Raw genomic sequence first — 20,250 nt, 5'->3', positions numbered from 1 at the left:
CATTTTGTACCATTGTAACAAAAATTATAAAATATAAAAATAATAAACGATACCGAGAGGAAAGGAAGGGTCATTTCAATCACAATGTATGTGAACAAAGATTAGATATATTCTATTTATACATCATTTATCTTCTAACTTATTAATCTCTAATTATTCACTTTAATTAATTTTATATTTCAATTCAGTTAAATGGATTTTGTCTATTGTATATGCATATGTATTTGTGTATTGTATACTCGCAGGAATTCACCCTACTTCCTCGGCATTTCCTTCCAATTATCCAAAAGGAAACTGTGATCTAACCCCTAAAATGTTACCCCCATTTAATATTATGGCCCTTTTGCAAAACAAATCGTCTGTGGTTGCTTGAAAAATTATATGCCACCGGCTTTTGTTTGTTTGTTACTGTGCTGGGAAGTAGCTCTTGTTATAAATGGGGTTATGTCGGGAGCGTTCTGCTTACCTACCTTATAAAGAGGGTATGTGCTACTTCCTAAACTAATATAACTGTTTTAGCAAAAATGTTTGTAATTATACAATATTCGTATAATTTCGAGGAATATGTTCATTGAACATGGTTTAATACTACGACAAGTATGTCCAATACTAAAATATTTATTACTGCATTTTACCCGCGTATATTCTCATGTATAAGCTATATAATCTCTGGTCTTTTAGCAGAACCAAAACGAACCAATATAATTAGAGATATGTCAGTAGGCTCGTTTTCTGTATATGTACGTAGCAAAATATCCGCATGTCAAGTAGTGCGCTCACCACGATTTTGACAGTTGAAAATGACTTTATCTGTCTCATAGGATATAACAGTAATCATTGTATATTATTATGTTTATTTTAGTAAACTGTTGATAATTATCAGACCATGGTGGTATGGCGGTTTAGAAATAATAAAAGTAAGGCAATACCTTACTTCCGATGGGCGCGGGTTCGATTCTTCGCACGTTGCTAACATTTGTATTTATAAGTATTATTGTTTGAATTGGTCTGGATGTTTTCTATGTATTTTTAAAATGTATTATGTATGTATTTTTTAAAAAAAGTCTCTGTATGTCTAAGTATTTGTATCAGTTGTTCAGTACCAATAACACAAGTTCTGCGTAGCTTGGGATTTAGTCCCAAGCTACGCAGAACGGCGCTATGTGAGCTGTCCAAAGATATTATTATAATTAACCGTCAATATAATATATGTTTACGCTTATCAACCACTAGGTTCGAGACACACAGACAAAGTCGCAGCATCAACTAGTTGCGGGAATAAACAAGAAATGTTACGTCAGTATTATTGGATCAAGCATTTGAAGGCTGTAGCGAAATTGGTTCGTATCCCACGCAATGTCGAAGGTCTATCAGTTGGATCCCTTCATCTTAGTCGTCCATCACATCACACTTATTGGAGGCTGCGATATATTACGATACGGCTATTTATTACAGACACATTGTAATTTAGTACCATTATAACGTAACCTTCTCTGTTTTCCTCTTTTAAATCTAAACCGGTGCTTAAACCATCCTATCAAAGAAAGGAGGTTACAACTACGTAAATATTGATCAAGCATTTTTTAAGAAATGCTTAAAAAGGAATAATATTGTAATATTATGCAGACCTAGGTAATTATTTTCTTATAGGTTTTTTCATTAAGTTTTATTTTCGCTATAGTTTTCTTAATTGCAATTACATTAAGAATTAAGAAAAAGAAAGGTAGAATCTTTATTTTATTCTTTCTTTTTCTTTTCTTTGTAATTACATATTCTCTATACTTACATATTTATAAGATACTTCTACTAATCATGTAATCTATGAAACTACAGTCTGAACTATTAAAACTAGAAACTTTGCATGCAACTATAGCTTTATTTGACTGTGTCATCATTCACTGAAAAAGGCCTTTCCGTAGAAACAGAAGTTTTGAATAAATATAAGTAAAGCTAAAGGAGTTGCGAATAGAAATAAATTTCAAGTGACAAATCGGGCAATCGATTCACCAATCAACAGAATCACCATCCAATCTTCGTAGTGATTCAGTCTCGCTTTGTTCTCGATTTTAGGCATTCATCCGTTACATTCAGACAGTCCTAAGGTGAATCACAAGATAAGAAACTGTTACATAAATGAAAGCCTACTTGGAGAAGTAAGTCCGGGAGAACTCCCAACTTTAGTGTTGTGCGTATTAAATAGAATATCGATAAATATATACATATTTAATTTAGAACTAATATTTTCAATTAATTTCAGCTTGTACATAAAATCTCCTTAAAAAAACCAGATTGTAATTCACTCATCAGTTAAAATTTACGAAAATATCATATATGTTGTATTAGATTTTATTAGGCAGGTTATAATTATAAGTGTAAATACTTATTTATATATTCAATTTAGGTAATTATAAATCTTAGTAAATTGTGTACTTATTAATGATGCATTTTACAACGTTACGTGTTAATTAAATACTAATTTTGATGATAACGGCTATTAAAGAGTGCAAACAAAGTATTGTCATACAAAACATATAAATTTGTGGTAAAATTAGTTCAATATTGTAATTGTTAAAATATATTCTATATATTAGATCTCAAAATGAAAACATTTTGAATTGTCATTCTTATACCTATACAAAGTGACTGAATTGTTTACGCAGTATATATTAATATAACATCTTATTCTATTAAATTTAACAGAATAAATATAGTTGATGGGTTGATCCCATTAATAAATAAAGACGTAATATAGGCACCGTTCTTAGTTTTCCATCATTATTGAAAATCAGCTGAATTAACTCATCTAATAAAATAAAAAATAGAATTAGAAAATATCGATACAGAATATAGAACATATCTATTGCGTACAAGAATTACGTAACTTCGAAATGGGGCCTCCGGGCGAACCCAGGCACTCTATCAATCATCCGCGCTGCCTCCCATATTGTTATTATAAGGTAATTCGAGAACGCTATAAGTGTTGAATTGTTTGTCTTTACCACATTTAAGATGATTTAGAAGTTGCAGATGTATATTCTATATCTTTACGTACTATAAAACGTAGTCGCTTCCGCTGTGTATTCACTTACATCTTATAACTACGCAACGGATTTTAATACAGCTTTTAGGAATAGATAGTGATTCAAGAGGAAGGTTCGTATGTATAAGAAATGTACACATTGTACACCCATGCGAAGCCATTACAGGTAGCAAGTATAATATAACTAATTAAATAATATATTTAGTTTTAGAACCTGAGTCGAATATTTTTATCAGATCAGATATGATTGCGTAATTTCTGTAGTATTACAATCATTAGGAAAATACCAAAATAACGATGTGCGAGAGACTGTACTTGTATTTACTACTACCTTACCTTACTACCTAGGTAGTACCTAGAGCAGTATGAAATTTATATAAATTATTATTTATGTATACATTTAGACGCACTTATAAAGAGTAGCCTTCACCACAAGATCTACATTTGATACTGCCTCTAACAACCCTTCAGGGATATCATCTTGACATTAAATGTATAATTTTAAAACAGAAAAAGATTTTGTTAAAAATATTTTACAATTTTTAATTATAATATTACGTATAGTGCAGGGTAAATGTTATGTAGATTATATGAGTATAGCGTCATTGTGATTGAAGGTCAGTATTATCCCTGCTGAATCTCAACGTCACATCCAAATTGGATTGACACCCACACACATACAGTCAATGTAATGAACACACGTAAATATTTTACTAGCGTATTACAATCAAGTGTGGGCGAAGATGTAATAGCATTTGCTAACAAAATTTAGTACAGCTATATGTAAAACACAAGTTCATTATAACTAAGAGATAGAGGCTATTTCAGTCATTTATGCCTACTCCACAGCTCTATATAAATACCGTGAAGATATCTACTGAATTACGTTCCTGATATTAATATTTACTTTATAATGATGATTGATTATTTGCACACTTTTAGGGCTGAATGAAAGCCCGTATAATACTGTTTTACCCAATACAAATAATTCTAAAAAAAAGTAATTAGAGTCATTTATTGTGATAATAATTATCCCAGCTTATAAGACGGATAAAATTACACACTGCGAGTCGTAATAATGATATGTTGAATTTGCTATATGTTTATTCCAGACAAATATCGTAACACGTAAATTATATAAGAATGTATTTAATACAACCCATATCCAATCAAGAGACTGCTAGTATTAAAAGAACGCCTATATTGACGACCTCGGTGGTGTAGCGGTTTAAGACCACTGTAGGTACTGAAGAAGGTCGCGGGTCGTTTTCCCTTCACGATACAAACAATTGTTTTCATGAATAAGATTTTATTGGTCTAGGTGCTTTATATATATATGTATTAAAAATGAATTTAAATAATGCTATTAGTTATTTAATAATCATAGTACAAACTCTGCTTATTTTAGGACTAGATGGCGCTGTCTGAATTGTCTTGGGTTATTAACTATAATACCGAGCGAAATGTACAATGTAGTGTAGTGCATATGAAATATTACGTTTACCACGACGTGGCAACATTACAAAGTCCCTGACTACCTCATCCGGGATGACAGTCATCATGATATTATTAATATAAACTCACCCTTGTAGGCTTAGAAGTAAGTAGTACAACGACAAGCGACTACAAAACTCTATGTGACAGTTACTTTAATATTCAAGTCAGGACCACAGTTTTGTAATTACACCCGGTATATTAATCTACGAAAGACGCACCAAAGTCCCACGTAGAATACATAATGACTAACTATTATAGCTGAAGACATTTGATTTATTGTGTATGTCATAGCTATTCTAGTTAATCTAGGTAGAATTTGTAAAAAGGTGTCTGTGTGGAAACCTTTTTCAGTCACCAAGCAGCTTGCTTTGAAAGCTATGGTTCTGTTGAAGACGAAATATACGGCAATGATATTAAAGGATAAAAGGTGTGTGTACATGTGACATATTATTCACATGGAATGGCAACGAAAACGTAGTATCAGTATTATTTTGTTTTACACTCCTTGAAAAATTGAAAAATAATTAATATATTTTTTTTATTTATGTTTAACTTTATATTATAATTGTATTTATATACATACGTGAAAGTTTGTATAAATCTTCTTAGATTTTGTAGGCCCTAATTTTTTACACACGTTTTTTATTTTTAATAATTATACTTACTACTACGCGATCGAAGCCGCGGGCAGATAAAGCTAGTTATATTATATGAGACGAACTTCTTAGCATTTCATGGATTCAAAGTGCGGATGTCAGGTTCATCGTGTGTATGCCTTTACTTTCTTTCTTGCCATTTCATCTTTCACACAGTCCATCCATCTCTTTTTCGGTCTTCCTCTGCCTTTATAACCAACCACATTTATATGTAACACCTTCTTTAAAATATTATCTTATACTAATACTGACTCCCCTGATAAATAAGACTCTAAGTTTACTATAATAATCTCCATCTGCTTAAATAATAATCCGTATTCTTTATAGTACCTACCCTTCATGTATTCTATTATTAAATATATTATGTTTGAATGTTGTTTCATTACCAGATATACATAATACAATATAGTCCCGCAGTCGCCACGACTTTATTGCTTGTTACATATTACTAGGCACTTTATATTGTAGTGAGGTCCGTGATAATAGTGTGTCCCATTTATGGGACAATAGGATTTATACTAAAAAATACGCATTTATAGTATATACCATTCTATTTTATATTATAGTTCAAAATCTCTATTACTTACACAATTTTTAGCCGTGATTTTGTCCCAGACGGGACTTAAATAATTCCACGATCATAAATAGTCTAAAATATATCAATCGTAACATTTTTACTTATGTATGTTTTTTTAAGAATAATAAGTGAAATCTACCACCAGTTACCAGGTACCACGAGTATATTTTCAAGTATAATAGTTATAGTTTCAAGTCTAAAATAGAATAGTGTAGAAAATCCATTTTCAACTAAATAAAAATTTACGCATTTTTGAACAATGAACACTGTCAATGAAAAAAATATTATGCAATTCATATACACATATGAAAGCCTGTGTATGATAGTAGAAAAAGCATAAATATGTCAATGTACAGCCCAAGGAGAGATAATTTGCAAATAAAACTCTATGTATTATTATTAAGATTGAAACTCGTCTATCGTTAGTTTTCATGTCCCACAATTAAAACATATACAACACTATATTGTAAGAGCTTAATCCTTTTACGTGTACAGGCTGATGGCATTGCATATGGAAATCAGACTATTTAATATGCAATATCACTTGCAGCTCCACTAGGGATGATACTGTACTCATACAGAAATGAAATGTCTGTTATTTATTTATTCATTAAATTAATGCATAATATAATTAATAAATAATTCTGGACTATCAACACAACGCCACCTAGTCCTACGGTAAGCTAAGACAACTGATATTTTTATAAATACATATATAATATACATAGAAAACACTCAGACCAATACAAACCATACTCATGAATACAAATGTTTGCACCATGCAATGAATCGAACCTGTGACCATCGGAAGTAAAGCGGTGAGCTCAACCGCTAGACCACCGAGGCTGTCATATATATAATATGACATCCTCGGTTGCCATATATATAATAAAAAGGCTTCTATTAGAATATTTTGACTAAATAACATAGTAGTTAAATAAAATAGAAAAGAACTAGCTGTTACCCGCGACTTCGTTAGCCCAAACTTTCATCCCCTATTTCACCCACTGCCAGATTATTTTAAAGTTAAAGATTGCCCATGTCCGTCCTCGTGGTATAATGTATTTTCAAATCTTTCATTAAGATCCACTGACCTGTGTAATCATGGATATGTAACAAATACCAACCAATACAAGTGTATTTGAATGAAACATAAGTATATATTATGTTTAAAATGTATATTTTATACAAGTACATTACTGATTTCGGTAGAGAGATGATGTTAAACTTAATATCAGCTTACATAATCCCAATCGTCATTGCTGATAGATATGAACTTTCATACTTACAATATTAACCTGAATAATACATATAGAAGAATGTATTAAATTTTATCTGTTACTAATGACGATTGAGATCATGTAAGCTGATATTAAGCTTAACATCGTCCTCCTACCGAAATCAGTAATGTATTTGTATAAAATATACATTTTAAACATACTATATAGTTTTATTTACATTCAAATGATTTATACATACAATAACAGACTGACCTTAATTACATGTATTGTAATTTAAAAATAAATTACATCAAAGTTTAAAAATAGAATCAGTAATTGAATATTGTTAACTACAATGTGACTGGAGTATGTTGTTAACAGTAATTAACATTTAAATGAATGAATTCGATTTAACCACCGAATCATTTAAATATTTCAAATTTCAACCACATTTTCGACAGGAACAGTCATTTCATATTAAGTTAATCTCTTTTGCATTAGCCAAATTATTGACAGGTAAGAACAATGTGTTTATTGTAATACATAATATTTGGAATTTTATAAATATTTGAATATATGTTAACTTATATCGGTTTTACGATGAGTCTATTTATATATATAATTTATTTTTATTTAACAAGAACATTGTATAGAATTGTTAACATAGCTCCTTTTGCTTTATGGTTTAATTTTGAAAGAAAATGGAGCCTATGTCCAACATCGTGATACAGTTGGTTCAGATTCAGGTTGAGATTTGGCAGTGATAAAAACAAATCTTAAATGCGCGACAAATTATTCTTTAGTAATGATAACGCATGAGGTATCACGTAGATTATATGATAACGTGATGTCCGTGGTGCTGTTCATGTATGTAGGTGATGGATACCACTTTCAATCAGGTGGGCTTCCACCTTGTTTGCTATTTCCTTTACGTTATGTTGCGTACATGTTAAATTTTTTCGAAATGTAAAAGCAACAAATCCATGAAGTAACAACTTCATGAGTCCCGAATACACATTTGTACACCGCAAACTTGTTACATAACTTTTTAATTAATGTTGAGCAAACCTTGCTTATAATAATGATGTGAAATAGAACCGCAAACTCGTGCTACGTCGCCACTGACAACATTGCTGAGTGGGGTTTCTTTTGTTACAACTTAGTCATTTCATACAACAAGCGTGTGAGAATTAGTATCAAATCAAAATATTCTAATTACGTATAGTTTGTTATTTATTTCAGGCTACTAGGCCCATATTATCAATACCTTATAGACTAACATACACATGAATTTTAATATCATAAAACTAATTACAAGGTATAGATATTAAAAAGAAGTAATTTTTAGTTTGTTTATAATGTAGTCGAAAATTACTACAAAAAACTCAATACAAAATATTATACAATACAATTAGCTGTAGTAATCATATTTAAATGTTTGGATAACATAATAAATATGAACTAGTAGGCGCCCAGTGGTCGAAATATTATTAAACTATCAATAACAATTAAACCAAAGAATATATATAAGCGTGTGGGTGTCAAATACATGGTAGTGTGTGTAATTTTTTTTTATTGATTTAGTGAATTTTTAGCCGTAAAAAAAAAATATGAATAAAATTTGACGTGATGGTAGATTTTATCACGCGGACGTAATATAATTTCTCTAAAATATATTTTTTTTAATGTTTTGGTGGTTTTTTTATTTACACATTTTTTAGTTTATAGTATGTGTATTATATTATATATATATTTGATACATTACTATTATTTATTTATCTTTCTTTCAAACAATTTATGAGCCATCCGCCACCTTGTCTTTTTTACTCTACCCAAATGCTATCCGGAAGAGATCGCTTAAGCGATAAGACCGCCTTTTGTAAAAAAACCTACCAAAAACTTTTTGTATATTTTTAAGGTTTCATAAAAATAATTTAATAAGCCATAAAAATATTTTACTAAGTTATGTTACTATAATATATATGCCTTACATAATTTCCTCTTCCACATTTCGTAACATGCGACACACTCGTAGGTACCTTATCACAATCGTTCTATAATTTAATAATACTCCACTTTCAAGCTAAATTGTTCTGACGTAACAATACATGGAAAAACAATTATACTTCGCCATAACAAGTAGATATTTATTATTATGTGTTTTATCATATCCTATGTAACCCACAGGGGTGCCCGTGCCCGCATGGAATACAAGTACTTGTTGTTGTTATTCATCTTTTTTTATATAACAATGACGACCTCGGTGGTCTAACGGTTTAGCACACCGCTTTACATCGGAAGGTCGCAGGTTCGATTCCTCACACGGTACATGGTAAATTTGTATTCATAAGTATGATAAACCAGTGGTATCGCTTGCGAGTAGCCGATCCTTAAGATACCTTAATATAAGGTTCAAGAATTTTTAAAAATTTGTACAGTACGAGGAATCAATACGGAACCCATCGTAAGTGAAGCGGTGTGTTAAATCGCTACACCACCGTGCCCGTCAAATTGTAAAGAAAATACAATTGACACGATAAGCTCAAAGTTTCAAAGATAACCGAGAACAATCACTAAATGCTTTATACCAAAGTGTTAAAAGGTTTATTTATTTTAAAGAAAAGAGCACAAGGACTAGTATGAAATCATGTCCTTGGTCCATTTTGGAAGAGAATCTGGTCATTAATTCTGTCCTCTGCATTAGGGCTGCTGTCTCACTTACAGGAGTCAGCGATTTATTGTAACAATAATTTTAGACGATTAAAAAAAGATTACACTTTTTTATCCCTAACAAAATATATTGGTGTTTTAAAACACGATTTTAATACGGATTTGTAACTAGTATTATGCAAAAAATAAATAATTCTTAGTATTACACACTTGAAAGACATTCTAGAAATCGACTACAATAATTTAGATGAAAATACATATTTTATTAAAGTTCTGCTTCAAATTTAATTATACATATACAATATATAAAACTTTAGTTGTAACAACTGAAGTATAAGAATACTTCAGTTGTTAGAACTAAATTTTTATTTGTGTGTTGTACCTAGTAATGGTAGAACAAAAAAATATTCATCTGAGCAAATAAGATCTGTAATAAAAAAAGTTGATCAGTTTGTGGTATTATTTTTTGGCATTCATAATATTTTTTTAGACGCTAGTAAGCAAACAGCATCATTTCATCCTTTACAAGTAATACTTATATGTGATTTGTGATCATATATAAACACAAATATACATATAATCTTGTATTCCCTATGGCAGTATGCCAGCTTGTAAATGCGAATTGTTGATGCGAAACGTTTGACCTTAGAATCCTTCGTCAATTACTCGTATTATATTGCAAATTTCGATATTTACAATTATATACCTAAATATTATATTACTGAAGGTATAAATTTTAAAATTCTAACCATAGAGAATCGTAATAGGCACTTATTTATATAAGCTAACATTTTAAATATTACACTATTTTATATTAAATACGAAAAAATAATAAAGAATGTTAAATTTAACACTAGCGACCCGCCTAAGTTTTAGCGGTACGAATCTTTAATCTTTTTAAAAATAAAATAGATTTTATGATAATCGCAATAATAATGTATGTAGGTCCCTTTCTGAAGGTAAGATATTTTTTATTAGTAATTTTTTATAATATCAATTTGGACTTAGAGAGCATCGTGAGCTACGTTTATAGCCTGTATCTACTAATATATTGTTTTTGTAGTAGTCGTAGTTTGTTTAGTAGTTTGAATATTTATTTATGATGTTATTCACTTTCAATCAATACGTATATTTATTGAATGTAAATATCGTCTTTTATGTTTTATTTTACAACTTTTGTGAAATTACTTAAAATTTGTGAGGTAAGAATTACATAATAGCGATATAATGAAAATGAAGGGCAATTACAAAGTATACTTCATTTACTTTTTCTTACATTCATTTTCTTATACATAAAATTAAAAAATATAGAGTTGTATGTATGAGTTGTGTAAATTATAATTATTTTTTTTATGCAACAAATTACAAATAAATAAATATTCACAACAAAAAGAAATACAATTAAATTGTTTTTCAATAATTACGTTTAAACTTTCACTGATTGAATTCAAGCACGTCTGAATATCGAATTCCACAAAATAACGTAAAAATATCAACTCAATGAAAAGAAATGCATCCGGTTGGTAGGAAACCGCATCCGATAAATCCAAATAAAACATTTATGGTAATATAATTAAAGATACTTACGAGTTTATGGATACCTTGCAGCAATGTTTGAGATAAGAAAACATCTTACGGCTCACCTATTTCTCAAATATGCAGTTCACGAAATGATTCGCCAGTGGGCAATCAATTTTATTTCTCATCGACAAGAGTTATAGTGTAATTTTACAATATTTAAGACGGTTGTTGATTTTTAATGATTGTGATAAAAAAATATGTGGCCAATGAGAACGATTTTTGTTTTTATTCACCAAGAATTATGAAACGCAACGATTCAATTTGTTTTATGACAAATCAAGTTGTTGTTTTTATGTTTACTTTCTTGATGAAACGTTTGGTCTTTCAAATAAACAGTCTAAAACAAAATATAATATTTAAAAAAATTGTCAGTACTTTATCAATAAATTTATGTATCCGCGTGTTTAAAATTAAAATATATTCGTCGATGTGAATTATAAAAATAAAAACTTTAACTTTTAAACAATATGCCTACATATTTAATATATATATATTATACAATGTCACCATAGCGACGACACAGTATTATATATGGTATAAGTTAACACGTGCGTAATTGTATCACGGCAGTATTGGTGGGTCATTCACCCGGTAAGGTCACTGCAGTTCGCATCGAGTTGCGTACTACGGACCTACCTTTGTAGTACATACGAGTATGTACTACAAATCACAGCCCGCTATTTTAATTGCTTCGCACATACTAGGACCGAGTGTAGTATAGATAATCTCCCTATTGATTTAGTATACTAAGTAGGCTACAGTAGCCAATTTCCATGAGATGCTCCGTATGTTGAAACGTAGTAAATTTCAGTGACTGACAGAAGTAAAAAACAAAGCTGATCACTGATCATATTCATAATATAATTATAAAAACAAATTTTCCGTAACCACATATAAATACCACATAGAAAGAATTTAAAAATATGTTAATTAGTTTAAATATTCTTGTTATATTTATTCACGTAGTACTAAACAAAAGACATGTAACACTTTTATTATTTTCTTGGTGGATGAAATAGCCTTTTTATGTCGTACCTAGATGACTATATATAGTATATCATAGTCATCCAGTCTACCCCGGTATCTAAATAGAACTAGATTAAAAAACATGTAAATATATATAATTTGTGATAAACAGTTAAATAAATAGATTGAATCAATAAGTACAGAACAGGAAACTAGGACCAAAAACAAATGACGCGCAACGGTATCGTCATCCTGTACCGTTTGATTTCTGTTTAAAACTTCCATATATAGTACATAAGTCCATTGCTTAAATCGTGTATTAATTACTTTTGACTATATATTTATCAAACATAATTTGTTCTGGACCGATAATTATTTACAAGTATATCGACACTAAAATATATGTTACGATACAAAGTCATCTGCGCCTACATTACCGATCTAAGGGGTGTAAGGGGGATTGTTAGTAATGTGGACTGATGACTGTGGACAGCGGACATATCAGGTTTATCTCCAGGTGGTTCCCCTTGGAAACCATCGTGATAAATTCCTGGTGAATTTGCTACGACGTCGACGGGCTTCATGATCATCTTATCTACCCTCCACTGGTGCCCCGCCAACGTAAACCGTTAGCACAGGCGAGTGCACCATACCGTTATAATCTATTAATAAATTACCTTTGTCTCACCTAATTATGCTTGCTTCGTAATCCTTCTTGAAGATGTGACAGTGAAATAACAGGGTACCATATCATATCATATATTTGGTATCTAATAACAGATTACAAAAATATGAAACTTTAATTCTCAGGAATGGCAAAGCATGACCAAAGTCACGTGTGACATCCGTGTTTACTATTCATGTTTATAAGCAACGGTTCCCTCTGATTGGGTTTATTAGTCCTCTCATCTAGCAATCGTAATATTAGCGAGAATTTTCAATCAAGGTTTAAAATCCGAAATTAATCCTATCAAATCTATTGAGTAGGCTAGATATGAAATACAGCAATATACGATTTGCTATAAACTATACCTTATTTATATCCCCCAATATGAGTCATAAGTAGTAATCAAAAGCAATTAAATATGCATAGAAATCTAAATTTATAGTGCGATTATCGTATTAAAAAACGATAAAGATAATATTAAATAACGATAAAAATAAGAGAATGAAAATCGATGAAGGATAGTCACGATAAACATAATGCGAATAATTTATGCTATCTTACCCCTCTGTAATTAGAGATATTAAGATATAATGCTATTGAAGCAAACATCTGTTATTAATAACAAACTACACACTGCTATAATAAATTGCCAAGTGAAATTGTAAATTTATGTCGAAATAAATTCAAGAAAGAACTACATAGATGACTAATCAGCAAATCTTACTACAGTGTTCAGGTTACTTAATTAAAAACATTGACATGTATAATTTATAATTATTTCATTAATTAGAAATTGACATCCTCACTCATATTATAAATAATGTGCGTACTTAATATTGACTAATAAAAACTAAAAATTGACATCTGTTTTGTGTGTTGCATGTCAGAAATGCCAAAATGTGTGAAACTAATTGTAAAGACCTTAAAAACCACATATGTACCAAATTATAAGCCATAAATATTCATTACCTTTTATATCTATATAGTATAGATTTAGCAGTGTATGGCTTGGGATATCATAAAGGTGAAGAGTTTTATTGCTTGAATACGCTAATCTCGGATGTTACGATTTCGCCTAGGATATTTGCTTTGCCTTTATTTTACGAAATGGGCATAGACGTTCCTTCTAAAGACTACAAATCTGGACCAAGGACAACATTGATTGTATTAGCATAAACTCCGTAGGCTAGGGGTACAAAAATTACATTGAATAAATGAAATCTTATTGTAGTGCGATGGTTATCCTCACCACTGTAGCGTTATAGATGATGTGAGCGCTCTGAAGGTGTCGCTACTTAATTTATTCTTTATTGTTGTATCTAGTGAGTATACAGGTGTAATAATTGTTCTATTTATTGTATATTAATAAGTTTATTTGATAGTGTGCAAACCAAGTTGCATTAGTGACGCGGACATTCGACGCGGAGTCGTGATATGAACTGACTTTACACTTAAATTTATGTTACTTGGAAGCACTAATGGAAGGGTGTCGAGGTGTTGACGGAAATATTACAAGTGTAGGCACCCTAAAATGACCTTCAATTTATTGATGATGTCAATTTAATATAATAAATAAAGTAAAACTATGGCTCCTTCACATTGCACACATATGAGCTACTATACAGTATTTATAGGTAAAAAATTCATAAATTAATACATTGATACAGATATGATTATAAAAAATAAAATTTAAATTAATTAACTATATTTATTTAATTATTTGATAATATCATATAACTTACGACAAAATTTTAATCTGCATATATTTCTGCGTAATGTTGAATTAATTAAAATATTTATTTCATTGGCGGTCAATCTATGTCATATCTAAATCTATGGCCTGTCTTTCCTACTGAGACATAGTTACCGCAGACAATTGAGTTGCGAAACTAAACAAAGGTTATATAGTGAAGTGAGAGGTTCTTTTTCGAACGGAAGCTGGCAAGGCTGAAAGTGGCGACCTAAACGACAATATATTAGTTCCGTCAAACACTAAATAATGATTGTTAAGCAATATATTTTCTAAGAATGTTTATATTTTTATTTTTATTGATGTAGACTTTGCTCAAATAATAATAATCATAAACTCTTTATTGTGCACAGAATACAATATGAAAAACAGTAAGTAGAAAAGTAACAACAAAAGGCTGTCATGTCGCTTTAAGAAATTTCTTGCAGACAACCCGGAAGTATAAGTTCTCATATTAAAGGTAGGTGGCACACACAAGACAATATATTTACTAACCGAATAAATAGACATACGTAATATAGGTATAAATATATAAACTTATACATTTGCATACATACATACTATATATTGGAAAGTTTCAGAAAAAAAAGAGTTATAGAGAGAGATCTTATTTGATTTTTAAATGTTTCAAGGATTAAACAGATCAAATGGAGAGTGGCAGGGAGAGCCGAATGACTTGGATATTAGAGGAGTAAGAATAATATATGGAATAGTGAGCAGGTATCGTCAGTTAAAGACTTCAAGTACTACGCAAACAGAACCCGTGGATTTAGTGTGAAATTGGAAATTCATTTTTATATTCAGAAGTAGAGGGGTGTAATTGAATAGTGTAAAGAAGGGATAATATATAAATTCGTCTATATGAGTACCTTGTTATTCGTGTTTCGCATTAAATGGTGAAATTGCATGATTCGAGGAACACCATAGTCCTCAAAAATAATAATTAATAAGAAGTCATAGTGATGTCAGTGCTACCTACAGTAACAATCATTTGCTACTTTTGTTCTATTGGAACAACTTTTTTAGCAATCTAGTTACATAACAATTGTAACATACTTCTTATCCGGAAAGAATAACCAATTCACAGAAACAGAAAGACGGAAGTGTCTGTTGCTTTTTATCTATTTCAATGTATATATTATTTTTAATATTATCAAATGAGTATTGTAAGTACATATATAGAAACGGATATCTGATCTCGGTAAATATGAGTTAACTAGAAACAATAGTATGTTAAAAGAGGAAATGTGGTCATTCTTTGTACAGTATAAAGATATTTTGTATATTTCCACTATTGCTTAGTGGAAATACTTGTAAAATAAATAAATACTCTGTGACATACTACCTAATAATGTTGAGTAAAATCTTTCTGAAATTATACTTAAATCGAATAAAATTAATGAAAGTACTGATTTGTTATTCAAGAGTAGGATATAAAAAAATGATCAGTATATTTTATTACATGTTGTGTTTAATATAGATATGTTGATATGATTGAAACTAATTTATATGGTTGACATATAATTAATATTATCATATTCATACCAATTCCTAAAGAAAGAATTCTACTGACATGAAATCTCTTGTTCTAGCCTGTTGTAATTGTTTTTATTACTAAACACGTAACTATAAATTATAATACATATAAATCTTTGTAAACGCTTTTAATATTGTACTAAACTGTTCCATGCTTAATTATGCTGTATGATCAAATTTTAATAAATCTAAGTCACAATATAATATTATAAAATTGTATATTAAATAAATTACCTCTTCAATATATATTAAAAAAAGAAAAAACAGACTCAAAAACTTCAAAGTTAAATAAATTACACAATATTCGCAATTACAAGTATATTTAAAACATTACAGTAACAGGCGTGCATTGATTTTAAGTAAATAAATTATTTTGATTTCAAACGTACATATTTTTATCACATTTCATTATTTCCTTTCATTTTATTTATATGTGTAGTGCATCGCCGCTTGCTTTTATTATTTAATTCAATTTGTATTAATAATATCATGTTTGAAATAGGCACTGTAGTTTATAATGTTACTTTAAGCCATGTAACCGAGTTCACGATAAGAATCTACTAATCCTTCAATTCTTGACTTGAATACTGATACAGATTCTTGGTCTAAATTGGATATGTGCATTTTCGCCATTGCCTCTTCTATCTCATTTGCTTCTGTCTCCATAGATTCTTTTAGTTTAGCGGCATCTTCTGATTTTCTGATTATAATCGTGCTCACCATTATGGCATTTCCCATAAATAGTTTTGAGTATCTCTTCAAATCAGCATCTAATTGATCTCTTGAAAAAATTAACTCTACCTTTAGATCGAAATAATCTAAAGATTTCTGTAATTGCATATGGTAGTAATCTATCCAGTCGTGGTAATGAGCATGCCTATTTGCATAATCTGTGCAATTAAATAGCATGTAAAGAATATCAGAGACAGGATTAGATACTTTTGACAATTGGTAATCAATCATAATGGCTTCAAGTGGTTTCTCCTGCTGTAAATAGAAATTACATATTTTTTAATACTAATTACCGTTATAAATTTTATATAAAGATCATGTATGCTTTAAAAGTATAATATAAGTATTTTAACTTACCTCCAACTTAAACATTATGTTGTTGGTCCAGCCATCACCTTGTATTATAACTGAATATTTCAGTTTAGATTCATTTTTTGCAACTTTTGCATACACCTCCGGCATTTTAGATATGGATCCACGAATGGCATTTTTATACATGGTCTTATCCAATATTTCAATTGAATCATTCTCTATACCTGCTATATATAGTTTGAATTCTGGTGTGTTAGCAAAAGCAGCGTAATAATCACTAAGTTTATTGTTATAATCTTCAAATACGTCAGGCTCCTGTTTCTTTAATACCATCGACAAAGAATGTAGTATTGCAAAGTTTTTAAGAATCAATTTTATACTTTCATTTGTAAGAGACTTGAATCTATCCAGTATTCCGAAATTCAAAACTTGCAGATCTTCCAGAAGAATAATTTCTTCAGGTGCGTGTAATATTAATCCATAACATTTGGCATACCTTAAACGGTCCTCTATTGGAACACCTGCAGATTTTTGTAGTTCCTCAAATTTGGGTAGAATTACAGTGTACATTATTCCTTCATTTTTAAATAACATATGAGGTTGAACTTGAGCACGAGCCATATTGTTGGTTGGAGCAACTTTTGCTATCATCTTAAATGTATGTCCATCCTTTTCTTCAACAATAATTCTCTTAACATTAGCTATGTAATTGTCACCTGCTTCACCTACTGTTTCTATTATCACTTTGTTGTCAGTATATCCACGACCTTTAAGCACTTTACGCAGAAGTTCTTCCTGTCGCTTTGAAAAACTATAAATTTCACCTTCGAAACGTAATTCCGCCATTATGCAATTTTAAAGTAATTTATTTATCTACAGATATCTATAGAAACTAGCTCGAAACTAACAAGTTTATCGGTGATTGGCCCTATATATAAATAGCATTCGCACGTTGATAAATTTAACCCGTACAAATGCTATGTATAAAACTTTTAGACTATAACATCCATATAATAATAACTCTCAAATCACAAATAATAATATCTAACGTTGACGTTCCTAAGACTGTTTACACGTAATGTAGTATTATTACTAAATTAAATATTTTATTTTGAAAACAATTTAATTATGCTATCATTTTAAATATGATATATTTATATGATTATATTTTAAATATGTAATTGTCAGGCGTTATTTGAGGGTTAAATTTCTGATAACGCATCAACAATCTTTCATTGTTGAGATAATAAATTGACGTCAGTATGCTAAGTGCATATTTAAAGCATAATTATGTTATCGCGTCCACTTTTATCCTACTTTTCTTTTTATATTTATTCTTTTTAAACTTTAACTAAATGCACACTATCCGATTTTGAATAACTGTGTTATTCTCGCCATTTTTAAAATCATCTTGATTATTCTAACTGATGTGAGTCTACTATGTTTGATGTGACTATCAGTATAGTCCGCTCTTCAATAGCCTGTGGTCTGTATTCATGTGGCCTGACATTAGCTAGACACAAACTGACAACCAAAGTCATCTACATGGGTACCTCTGTCTTACTTATTTCTGCTACCAAGCATCTTATTTTGTATGTAAGAAGTGTTTGATTGAAGGGTAAAATAAATAGAAATTATTATAAGAGTTATGTTGCCATTCCGGCACTAGATGGCTGTAGTACTGTTCATGTATAGACGAACAATAGTCGCCTATGTACATTAGCAGTACTAAGGCAGTAAGTGGATTACCATAGGTGAATAGAAATATGTCAATAAAAAGAATGTCAATTTCTAAAATATCTAAAAAATGACCAACATACTACTGGCCAGTACGAATATATTTATTTACAAAGGTAATAGGTACGTTCTTTCATTCACCTGTAAAAGTACTTAACACAACAGGGTCGTTACTAATGCACATTGTTATGAATAGTTAATTGAATTAAAACAACGTGAAACAAAGGGTTTTCTATTCGACAAGGCCGACAAAGCAGGCCGGAAATTTGTTATGACTTAACGTACTGTTATCCTCTGCTAACATAGCCTAGTTTAATGTGGGTTAAAAATCTAATGAATTCCGTTCGCGTTTTCTTTATCTATATATAACAATTATACTAGTAAGTAATTTTTTTAAACTTGTTTAATAGCCGTTCGTGCTGGCTTTACAATTACACAATTGTCTGAGAACCATATTATTATAGATCCAATTAGAAGATCTGAGTTATTACGATGAAGGAATTTATCATGTTTTTACATATAGTGGGTTAACCATTCGCCAGACGGGGTCGAATGGCCACTGCCAGAATCTTACTCTTTAAACCTATTAATATATATCTCAGACCACAAAACCCAGTCCACAGGAACGAAACAATCCCTCCGCGATCTCAACATATCGTGTTCACCAACGATTAAAACTGAATTTAGAAGTAATAGAGTTATATAAGAATTAGAGCATTTTACAAAAACGTAAAGGTAGAGAGACCTACCCCGATAAGTCAGGCACGATTTTATGTACATAAACACACAAACCGTTACACCTGTATGGATATTAAGTAATTAATGTCATTTATTTTCATGTTTATACTACCCTCTAAGTAAGGGGAGAATTCGTGAACATTACAATTATTTATTTTATGTGTGCTAAATTACGAAAGAGAGGGAGGGGAAGACAAAGGCACAGTTATATCAAGCAAATTAAAGACAAAATTAGCGTCGTATCATATTAACATTTAAAGTGCATGATGGAAGATCGTGAAAAGTGGCAATAGCTCCACCAACAAGAGCGTGGCTCTTAAATTATGAATGAACTAATTACGTGCTAAATAAAATATTTCGTCAATATAATGTCTATAATGCAAATACCGAGAATTAAAATTACTGTCTTACATTATAATTTTTGTATTATCTTGAAATGAGAAGGGAGAGGAGGATGGTAAGAAAGGCAATGACAAAATTATCGCATATTTAGTACATTACCGCTAATCTTTCGTTCGTAATAATAACGAATAGGTATGAGAAAAAACATTAGCGAAAAACTACGTTACCT

The 20,250-nt window shown here is 30.3% G+C and overlaps 2 protein-coding genes across 2 annotated transcripts in view; both read right to left on the bottom strand.

The window, feature by feature from the left end:
* LOC131842237 (brain tumor protein) overlaps nt 1–20,250 on the bottom strand; it is a 459,207-nt gene that overhangs the window by 429,145 nt on the left and 9,812 nt on the right. The gene's annotated exons all lie outside the window — the stretch shown is intronic.
* LOC131842238 (uncharacterized) lies at nt 16,359–18,084 on the bottom strand. Its single transcript, XM_059190781.1, has 2 exons — nt 17,250–18,084; nt 16,359–17,147 (listed from the first exon to the last, which is right to left on the bottom strand). Exons 1-2 carry the CDS (start codon nt 18,048–18,050, stop codon nt 16,686–16,688), a joined length of 1,263 nt encoding a protein of 420 aa, XP_059046764.1. The 5' UTR covers nt 18,051–18,084; the 3' UTR covers nt 16,359–16,685.

The sequence above is a fragment of the Achroia grisella genome, unplaced genomic scaffold (assembly GCF_030625045.1).
Source record: "Achroia grisella isolate CSIRO2021 unplaced genomic scaffold, CSIRO_AGI_Agris_v1 utg215, whole genome shotgun sequence".
NCBI classification, from domain to species: domain Eukaryota; kingdom Metazoa; phylum Arthropoda; class Insecta; order Lepidoptera; family Pyralidae; genus Achroia; species Achroia grisella.
Note: the sequence above shows the minus strand (reverse complement) of the source record. Positions and strands in the feature narration are given on the sequence as shown.

Bases quoted from the DNA above. Each gene is read 5' to 3' on its own strand.
- LOC131842238 (XM_059190781.1), bottom strand. From the start codon at position 18,050: ATGGCGGAATTACGTTTCGAAGGTGAAATTTATAGTTTTTCAAAGCGA. The intron at 17,148-17,249 runs GTAAGTTAAAAT...TTCTATTTACAG, and splicing joins ACATAATGTTTAAGTTGGAG to CAGGAGAAACCACTTGAAGC.